At 36.3% G+C, this 10,896-nt stretch overlaps 2 protein-coding genes across 2 annotated transcripts; both read left to right on the top strand.

Annotated features, from left to right (window-relative positions):
- The first annotated feature begins 6,494 nt into the window (after positions 1-6,494).
- Positions 6,495-9,969, top strand: LOC147802518 (uncharacterized). The gene is made up of 2 exons (XM_087152748.1): positions 6,495-9,845; positions 9,910-9,969. Exons 1-2 carry the CDS (start codon positions 6,495-6,497, stop codon positions 9,967-9,969), a joined length of 3,411 nt encoding a protein of 1,136 aa, XP_087008874.1.
- A 50-nt stretch (positions 9,970-10,019) lies between these two features.
- Positions 10,020-10,796, top strand: LOC147802517 (uncharacterized). Its single transcript, XM_087152746.1, has one exon. It carries the CDS (start codon positions 10,020-10,022, stop codon positions 10,794-10,796), a length of 777 nt encoding a protein of 258 aa, XP_087008872.1.
- The last annotated feature ends 100 nt before the right edge of the window (positions 10,797-10,896 follow it).

Raw genomic sequence — 10,896 nt, 5'->3', positions numbered from 1 at the left:
AAGTACATAAAAATGGTTGCCAGCAGGGGTATACATGTAGATTTATTAAATACACCTAGTGCGCCACGTAGGAACCGAATCTAGAACACGACACTCGAAATATTTGCTCTGTTACAATCGTACCCTGTTACAATTGACCCCACTCTCCCCTACTATTGGTAATGCGTGATGGTTTCGCTTACTGCATTTTGCGGTTGAGAGAGTCTTCCATTATTAGGAAAATTTTATTTTTTGGTTAAATAATTTTAATTTTTGGATAATTTTTGGTTAAATATATATGAAGGCCTTAAATATCTGCGATATACGATCTTATTACCATGTTTTACTTAATTCGCTATCGTGCGTGTTTGCAAAGGGAGAGTCTTGCAGTAGAAATTTCCCCCCTTTTCACTAAAATAGAGTAGTAAATGATAGTAAAAAATTCTGATAAAAATATTCCTAAAGTTTAAAATACTTTTTCATTTTACATATTGATAAATCATTTAGTTTTAAATTTTTTTATATACATTCTTGACAATTTTTTAAATGTAAGACAATTCTTAATCCTGTCAAAAAATCATTTGTTTTGACTGTACTCTCTAAAAAAATACGGTTCAATGTTTAAACATAATATCGATAAGTCGTGTAAATTTGCTGCAACTTCAATAAATAAGTTGTAAAATTGAACCAGGCTTCCATTTAAGTTGAACCTTAATATCGAATGATCAAGTTAAAGATAATTTAATTTCCACGCTCACCGAATCGAAGTTACAGCAAATTTGTCTAATATTATGGTACAACGTGGCTTAAAATTTTTAGTAGTTTGTTAACACATAAGATATTTGTGAAATTTATATATGAATGAAAATTTAATTCAACGAAAAATTTGAAAATGGAACTTAAAAAAAAGCCATTGTAATAGGAAAATCAATACATTGTGATAAATATTTCAGTAAAAATATATAGTTTTGATTGATATTTTACTATAAAGCTTATTATTACTTTAAAAACACTTTGTTTCAAAAACAATTTCACTCTTACTTTAAAACATTTAAACTTCTCAACATAGAATATTGGATAGATGGCCTAGAGAAAGACCTTTAGGTCATAAAAAACAGGAAATTGGAAAACACTAGCAGAAAAAAGATTAGCCTGGAAAAAACTTCTTGAGAAGGCCAAGACCCACCATGGGCTGTCGAGCCATTGATGATGATGATGATGATGATGATGATGAATATAGAATATGCGGAACAATAAGAAGTAATAAGTGAGAAGTAATTTTACTTGTTAACAATATACAACGATGTAACGATAACTTTATGCTGTAACACAATTTAAACTGGAAACGAATTTTATCTTGGCGATTATTATCTCAGTTGAAAAGTTTTTACGGTTTTAAACCCAAAACGTGCGACACAGTAATGAAGTTATATATGAGAAGCAATTTTAGTCGTTCTAAATATGTAACTATAACCTTATATCATATAACAGTTTAAACTGAAAACGGTTTTCATCACTTTTGAATTGTTTATATTTTTAAAATTTTTATATTTGGTATTATCTAATCTCTTTCTCTTATTTTTCTAATTTTAATTATTCGTTTTTTTTCTTGCATCAAGTCATGCACGAACTGATAAAATGAAAATCTCGAGAGAGATAAATTTTTTGACAACGATGGAAAAATAATAATTATTTAAAGCAAAGCAAGAGTTTTAAAAAAATCACAGAAAAAGTACTTTAGAGCAAATTGGAATTACAAAACGAAGCTCGTATTTTGTTTATTAACGAAAATGGCCTTTTTAACATGCTAAATTTCAACCCTTTATAGTGCGGTCTACGTGTTATTTTTCCTCACAAGTTTAACAGTTAATAATTCTCAAGTAATAATCGAATGCTAAATTTGTTTATTTCGTTGTACTCTCAGTAGATTTTCCTACCTTCATTCGTAATTTCAACTTTATAAATTTTGAGGTTTTTGCGCATCAAAACAAAATGTAATGTCAAGTTAAACACGGGAGAAATGCTTATAGTATAGTACGATCCAAACAGTTTAATTTTTTAAAAAAATTCGAGCATAATGGGCACTGCAAAAATTCTCCAAATCATGCGTTATGTTCAAGCAAAGTTTCAAATTTCTCATTTCAAATTATCTGAAAATTTGTGTAATTTTCAATCAAAAAAATTTTATGTAATTAAATTTAATAATAAAAAATAATAATAAAAATTTATTTAAGCAAAGGTTTTGTAATTTAATGTGATTTTTAGCCGTGTTAACTATTTTTTTTTCATAACCCTCGTTGAACAGCCGAGCCAATTTTTAGGTTTACGACTACTAATGTTCAACTCCGTAGCCTTGTAATTTTGAACCTAATCCAGAAGACAAAGTAAGTCTTGGATCAAATATTGGGAAAATTTAGCCTTCGTGGAGGAATTTTTGAAGGAACTGACCTAACATTTGCGTTACATGGTTAGGAAGACCACGAGAACCTCCCATGATTAGCCGGAGGACAAAGAGACTTTTACCCATGATCCATCTACCACTGAGGATATTTCACGTCAGCACTGTGGTCGGTGCAAGCCGGATGTGGATTCGTATCGACCTGCCATCACTGGGATTCGAACCCGGTTCACCTCATTGTAAGGCGAACGTTCTAGCCCCTGAGCCATCACGGCTCTACGTGATAACTATTTCAAATTTTATTTTATTTTATAATTTTATAACCGTCGTTGAACAGCCGACCTAATTCTATGGGTTTACGACTACTTATGTTCAACTCCGTATCCTTGTAATTTTGAACCCAATCCAAAAGACAAGGGAACTCATGGATCGAGTATTGGGAGAAACTTGCCTTCGTGGAAGACTTTTTAATGGAACTAACCCGCATTTGCATTACATGGAGAGAAAGACCACGAGAACCTCCCACGTTTAGACTGACGGCAAGGGGACTCTAACCCATGATCCGTCTACTACTGAGGATATTTCACGTCAGCACAGTGGTCGGTGCAAGCCGGATGCGGAATTCGTACCGACTGGGATTCCAACCCGGTTCGCCTCATTGGGAGGGGAACGCTCTATCCCCTGAGCCATCGCGGCTCTACGTGTTAAATATTGCAGTAAAATGGCGAACTACGCTAAAAGAGACATTGATATTAAAAGTGCAAACGTTGAACTGCCTTTTTCTGACCTTACTATTGGAGCCAAATCTTCCAGATTGCATTTGCTTACTCAAAGTAATCATGTTTTTGTGTCTGATTTCATTTAAAAATTTCGTACTTGCTTATTAATTAGCTTATTTAAGTTCTACATACTAAACAATTAAAATTGCATCTTAATAAATGAAAATTCGATCAGTAGTTCTAAAGATTTCAATCTGCAGCATTTTTGATTTCCTCTGATACTTAAAGTACATTTTAAGTGCTTATGATGATAAACCACAATTTCAATGCCGCGATTTCCATGGAGGCAGCAATATTATGCATTGTATTTGTCGTATTAGGTAGACATTCTTAAGCATTACCTACCTGAAAACAGTACTCAGGAACAGTCTGAAATAAAAGTATCAACTTTTGAAAAAAATGGAATTTTTACTTCAATTTTTTAAGATAATATTAAACAATATGGAAATCCCCCTATGCTCCTCTTTAAAACACGCTCCTTTTTCCTGTTGAATTTTTCAATTTTTTAAGATAATATTAAACAATATGGAAATCCCCCTATGCTCCTCTTTAAAACACGCTCCTTTTTCCTGTTGAATTTTTCAATTTTTTAAGATAATATTAAACAATATGGAAATCCCCCTATGCTCCTCTTCAAAACACGCTCCTTTTTCCTGTTGAATTTTTCCATTTTTTAAGATAATATTAAACAATATGGAAATCCCCCTATGCTCCTCTTTAAAACACGCTCCTTTTTCCTGTTGAAGGAAAAATTTTTAAAGGTTTGTGGATATTTACACGTCTCTGATTTCAAATCTGCAATCGGTTTCTCTCTTCAAGCCACAATTAATTTTTAAATTACGTTTTTAATCTATTTTCTTGTTGAAATATACAGGCTTAAACATGTTATATGTAACAGGAGGTTGCATAAATGTTAAGTCAATTTCAAGGAGAGTTAGAGCACATCATCAGGATTAAAATTGCATAGGAACCCATTCCCAGAAATGCTGTCATAGGCTTCTAAGGGTGCTTCTCTATTATGAATTGCTTCTTTGTTTGGTTCTGAACAGGTCATAATAGAGGAAGCGCCTCTAGCAGCGTATGACGACATTTTTCGGGAATAGTTTTCCATGTAGCTTTAATACAGACGATGTGCCGTAACTCTTCTAGAAGTTATTATTTTCGTGATTCCTTGTTATATAGCGACAAACTGACCTTGTACAGTTTGACGACTAAACTGTCATTTTTAAAAAAAAATCTGAAGCTTTAGAAGAAATACTAATTTTAGATTTAAAATTCTCACACCCGTATTAGGCAACATCAATTATTTGCATAAATGCAACAAAAAATGTGTTCCTTAAAGTAATAAAAAATTTTGTCAAATGACTAATGCCAGACGTATGTTTTATTAAAATGTTTTACATAGTTTGTTTCGTCTATTCCCATTTTCGTAAGGTTTTAAGAGCAAGTGTTTCAAACATCGTTCTAACTTTATATAAATTTATATACTACATTAACAACTGTACTTACATATATTTTTTAAATGTAAAATAAACCCTAGAAATTTATAAAACGAATATTTCCTCACTATTTCTTTTTCTTTTTAATGCCGAATGTGAACTTACAATAATTTCAAATTAATATAATTCCGATTTTCAGTATTATAGATGCATCAGCAGGCTTTTAAGCTAAAGAATCTTACTTTAATTGTTAATTTACCAACGCGTGCGAGTAATCGTTTAGCACTTAAAAAAACTCCACTTCGCCTTTTTTTTAATCTAATTTGGCGTCTTAAAACAGAGAAAGTATACTCTTAAAATGTTAAAATTAAAAAAAAATAAATAAAAAATTCATCTTCTTCAAATTACTCCTCCTCGCTGACTGCAACTGCAATTACGAGATTTTTTTTCCCTACCATTTTCCCTTTTACCCCCTACACTCCCCTCCTCAAACGCATTAAGAGGACTTCAAATTGAGAAACTTGTTCGAGTTTTAAATGGATCGAAATGCAAATATTTGATCATAATTTTGCAACTTTTCCCGTTTTCCGGATACGAAATGTTTCTTAGAACGCCAGTTAATTGAATATGCTCATAGGCTCTAAATTTAATTTCACAATTTTTCCTTCTTTTGGGAAAGTGTCTGGGGAAATTAAATAACATCCTCGGCGGAAATTAATTTCATCCGAGAGTAAACGGTAAACTTTGAATTCCCTTCATTAAACTTCATTGAGATACAAATTAGAGGACACTGGAGATTTCTGATTATGACCTCTTTTAACGCTTGATTCGGATTAGTATTCGAGAGTGAGGATATTTTCCCAGAGATGAATATATAGTCAGTGGAAATGAAAAATTGGACGCTAATTTTTATCCCTTTGCGTATGCTTTTCGATATTAATCATCATCTTTAATTTTAGAAATGTTAATTGAAGTTGCGCATGCTGTATTTCTTTACTTTCATTCCCTTTGTTGAATACTGTAATAATTGAAATTTTAAACATTTTTAAGTTTGAGAATAGGTGGCTGGGTGGCGCAGTTGGTTTGCCGTCGGCCTTCTGAGCCCAAGTCTGCGGGTTCGATCCCCGGCCCAATTTTCGGGATGCAGAAAATCCTCAGCGGCCATGTCGTATGATTATTCGGCATGTAAAACATCCCTGTGTATTTTGTTATGTAAAATCACATTCTTTAAAACGATATAAAAAATTGTATATCTTACAATTCAAATTTTTTTCGATTATTATTAAATTCAATTCACTCTTTAGATAAACGAAATTTATAATTATGTTCAAAAAACTTTTCAATTCGATCAATTCGATAAAAGATCCAAACTTTGGATCGCTCTTCTGATGACCTAACTATGGGGATCATTTTTCCCAGATTGCGGCTATCATCTGTATTTTAGGGATCATAAATTCAAATCCATCATGAAAAAGGTATGTTTATTTAGAGAAAGTACTTTTCTGTGCCTGATTTCATAAGGCTTCTGTCTCATCTCAGTTTGCTGAAGTGAAACTTCCTACGTTATCTTTACCTACATTTTCTGGTGCAAATGAGTAGTGGCTTGCCTTTTCCGATCTTTTTGAAGCTGCAGTTTCGAACAATCAAAATTTGACGGGAGCTCAAAAATTGCAATATTTAAAGGGGAGTTTAAAATCAGATACCTTAAAAATCGTAAACTCTTTATCAATTACCAATGATAATTTCGAAATCGCTTGGAAATTGCTAAAAGATAGATACTTTAACAAAAGAGAAATTATGTCCTCCTTAATGAAAAAGTTTATCAATATAACGCCCTTGAGTGGAGAATCATCCACACAAATTTTAAATTTGATAGATTCCACTAAGGAATTCGTAAGAATGTTAGAGTCCCTGGAATACAAGGTTGATCCAACTACAGATACCCTTTTAATGCACATGATATTGTTCAAGCTTGATGCAAATTCAAGAACTTGGTTTGAGAGAACCTTTCAAACTGATATCATTCCAAAGTTGGACGAACTGTTGCAATTCCTTGCAACACAAGCTAGATCTATCCCGAGTTCAACTACTAAGAGAAACATTCAAAGAAAAGTGACTTTGGTCGCGTCCAACGCCCAGTCACAATGTCCTCTATGTAATGGAGATCATACATTGTCGAAATGTGATACGTTCTTAAAATTATCAGTTCAAGGCCGTTTAGATTTCGTTAAATCGAATAATGTTTGTTTTAACTGTTTAACTCGATTTCACAGTGTGAAAACTTGCAACAGCAAGTTTAGATGTAAAAGGTGCAAAAAACCCCACCACTCTTTACTTCATATCGAAAATGTTAGCGATAGGGGAAAACAGGGTGCTATAAATAAGTCAAATTCTAGTGAACTTTCTATCAACGCTCCTGTGTTTTCGCCTGCCCTTATTCCAAGTACTAGTCAATTAAGTGATAATTCTAGAGTGGTAGATGTTACATCGTGTATTTCGGGTGTGGGGCCAGACGTTCAAACTCTCCTCTGCACTGCTCTGATTCAGGTGAGAGATATTTGGGGTAACTATCAGACCTGTAGATGTCTTCTGGACAGCGGTAGCCAGGCTTCGCTTATTACAAATGAGTGTATTGAGAAATTGGGCTTGCAAAAGGAAAAGGCCAATGTTCGCATTTCGTGCTTAGGCGCATCCAATACGCGTACAAATGGGGTTGCTGAGATTCAATTCACTTCACATTTTTCATCTCAAAATTCCTTTCATGCATCCGTCTATGTGATTAACAAAATTGTAGGCATGATTCCACATCACGACTTAGATTCTTCAATGCGCGAATTATTTGGGGATATTTCTCTGGCTGATCCAGCATTTTACAAGAGTGCTCCGATTGATGTACTTCTTGGTGTTGACCTTACTTTGCCATTGCTAAAGGGTCAAACATTATCGTTAGGTAAGGATAAGCCATTTGCCATTCGTTCAGAACTGGGTTGGATAATTGGTGGTAAGGCAAATTCTGGTGGTCAAAATTCTCTACATGTCAATCATATTCAGTTAGAATCGGATCTTCTAATCAATAAATTCTGGGAATTAGAATCTGTACCATGCGTCAAACCCTTAACTTCTTTAGAAGAGGCTTGTGAAGATAATTTCGTAAAGACACATTCTAGGGATGAGAATGGCAGATACACAGTAAGGTTGCCTTTTCACACTTCTCCCACGCGGTTAGGTAATTCAAAACCAAATGCAATTCGTAGGCTAATCAGCGTGGAACGTCATCTCATTTCTAATCCTGAGAAATACAACCTCTATCGAAAATTTATGAAGGAATACCGTGATTTAAATCACATGGAACTGGTTCCGGACTCTGACATTAATAAAATCGAAAGTTTATACCTTCCTCACCATGGAGTTGTCAGAGACACTAGCTGCACAACAAGGCTTCGTGTAGTTTTTGATGCTTCCAGTAAAACTTCATCCGGATTCTCTCTCAACGATCTGCTCCTGGTTGGTCCAAGAGTGCAACCAGAACTTTTCCCTATTCTCATCCAGTTTCGACTTTTCAGTGTAGCCATTTGCGCTGATGTTGAAAAGATGTTCCGCCAGATTAAAGTTCATGAGGAAGACGTAGACTGGCAAAGAATTCTTTGGAGGGATTCTCCAACCGAACAAATAAAGGAGTATCGTCTTATTACCGTTACGTACGGTATGTCCTCAGCACCATTCCTCTCCACGAGAACCTTACGACAGCTTGCCATAGACGAACAAGAAAATTATCCAAACGCTTCAAGAGCCACCCTTTGTCATTTTTACGTTGATGATTTGCTGAGCGGGAGTGCAACAAAGGAGGGAGCCATTCAACTGGTGTCCGAATTGCAGGAAATGATGAAGAGAGGAGGATTTTCTCTACGAAAATGGGTGTCAAATGATCCTGACGTACTAGCAACCATTTCGGAAGAGTTAAAGACCGTTGATTCCAAACACATGATAAACGACGACCAACCGGTCAAGATTCTGGGAATAGCTTGGCTTCCAGATGTTGACACTTTCACCTTTACCATCACCGTCAATGAGAACGACGTATGGACTAAACGCAAGGTACTTTCCGAAGTCGCAAAAATCTTTGACCCTTTGGGCTGGTTGGCACCTACAGTTATCACTTCCAAAATCTTCCTCCAAGAGCTGTGGAGTCATCAGCTAGGCTGGGATGAGGAGCTACCAGACTCTCTGGCAAGTCAATGGAGAGTATTCCAGAAACAGCTTCCTCTACTTACAAATATCAAGATTCCACGCTATATCCTCATTCCACAGGCTACCGACGTACAAGTACACGGATTCTGTGATTCTTCAGAAAAGGCCTACTGTGCTGCTATATACATTCGTTCCAAAGATACAAACCAAGCCGTGACATCTAGACTGCTAACTTCCAAGACACGTGTCTCTCCAGTAAAACCACAGTCTCTACCTCGACTGGAACTCTGTTCTGCCTTACTTCTGGCCAATTTGTTACAAGCTACCTTGCCAACACTAACTGTGCCAATCTCTGAGACATTTGCATGGTCTGATTCCAAGATCACACTGGCATGGTTGAAGTCCGAACCAAGAAGATGGCAACCGTTCGTAGCTAATCGAGTAGCACGAATTCAAGAGCTGACTCCTAACGAGCACTGGAACTTTGTGAGCGGTTTGGAGAATCCAGCTGATTGTGGAACGAGAGGGATACCACCAACTAAACTAGAAAAGTGCGACTTGTGGTTCAACGGACCTGATTGGTTAAATAGTTCTACCTTTCCTAATGGAAGGTTTGAAGATGATCCACAATTAAAAGAAAACATGACTGCCGAAGCCAAAATAACCAAGCTGGTAATGTTGAATGTAGTTGATGCTACTTTCAAGGCAGAGTTTTTTCAAAAATTTTCGTCTTGGAACAAACTGAAAAGAGTAGTTGCTTATTGTTTAAGATTCGTGAGGAACTGTTCCGTTGCTGCAGATAAAAGAAACAAATCCTTCTTAACAACGGCAGAATTGAATGAAGCCGAGAAGAGAATTGTCAAATTCATCCAACAAGATCATTTTCCGGCGGAAGTCTCCTATCTTTCAACAGGCAAGCAACTTCCTTCGAATAACAAGCTTATTCCCTTGACTCCGTTCTTCGATGATTCCGGAATAATTCGGGTCGGTGGTAGACTGAAAAATTCATTGCTTCCAGAATCAAAGAAGCATCCCATCCTGCTTCCTAAAACCGACCATATTGTGAGCTTACTTATCACGGATTATCACTTGAAACTTCTTCATGCTGGACCGCAACTTCTCCTAGCAACTCTCAGAGAGAAATTTTGGATTCTCTCAGCCAGAGATGCAGTTAGAAGAGTGGTGAGAACATGTATCCCATGCTTCAGAAATCGTCCAAGGCTCGCCGAGCAAATCATGGGAGATCTTCCAGAGTCCAGAGTTTGTCCCTCTTCTATTTTCCAACGAACTGGTCTGGACTTCGCCGGCCCATTCTTAATACGGAGCTCCAAGGGAAGAGGCAGCCGCAATAGTAAGTGCTACATATGCGTCTTCGTCTGCCTCGCAACGAAGGCAGTTCACCTTGAAGTCGTCAGCGACTTAACCTCAAAAGCATTTATTGCTTGTGTAAAAAGATTTGTGGCACGCAGAGGTAGACCTTCAGATATCTTCTGCGATCAAGGAACCAATTTCTACGGAGCTAGCAGAGAGCTCAAAAAGGAGTTCCGGCAGTTGATGAAGGAAGATGCCCTTCAACAATTCCTGGTAACAGACAACGTCGCCTTTCACTTCAATCCTCCATCTGCTCCCCACTTCGGAGGCATTTGGGAGGCTACAGTGAAATCGTTCAAATTTCATTTGAAAAGAGTTGTTGCTGATGCTAGTCTCACCTTCGAAGAACTGGCCACGCTGTCATGCCAAATCGAGGCATGCCTTAACTCAAGACCACTATGTGCATTATCTAGCAGTCCAGGTGATCCGTCTGTTCTGATACCAGGACATTTCCTGATAGGAAAGGCATTAACAGCTATTCCACAACCTACGGTTCCAGACGACATCCGTCAATGCGACCGTTGGCGATTACTTAATTATTGTTTAACTAAATTCATTAATTTTGAAACCCCTCCGTGTTTCAAGGGGGGCGGTATGTTAAATACTACAGTCCACAGATGGCGCTTTGCGCATCCTAATTAATTATTCTTTGAGCTTGAGAAAATAAATAGTGTATGTGTATCGATTCCTGTGTGTGGAGTGTTTCAATGTTTTCGATGTATAATTCAATATTCTAAGTTCA

This window comes from Parasteatoda tepidariorum, chromosome 10, assembly GCF_982258835.1.
Source record: "Parasteatoda tepidariorum strain Cologne lab strain chromosome 10, Ptep-v5.0, whole genome shotgun sequence".
Classification (NCBI taxonomy): Eukaryota; Metazoa; Arthropoda; class Arachnida; order Araneae; family Theridiidae; genus Parasteatoda; species Parasteatoda tepidariorum.
This window is presented reverse-complemented; position numbering and strand designations above follow the sequence as displayed.

Excerpts from the sequence above, each read along its gene's own strand:
- LOC147802518 (XM_087152748.1), top strand. The coding sequence starts at position 6,495 with ATGTTAGAGTCCCTGGAATACAAGGTTGATCCAACTACAGATACCCTT. Across the intron at positions 9,846-9,909 it reads TTCCTAAAACCGACCATATT|CAACTCTCAGAGAGAAATTT; the intron begins GTGAGCTTACTT and ends AACTTCTCCTAG.
- LOC147802517 (XM_087152746.1), top strand. The coding sequence starts at position 10,020 with ATGGGAGATCTTCCAGAGTCCAGAGTTTGTCCCTCTTCTATTTTCCAA.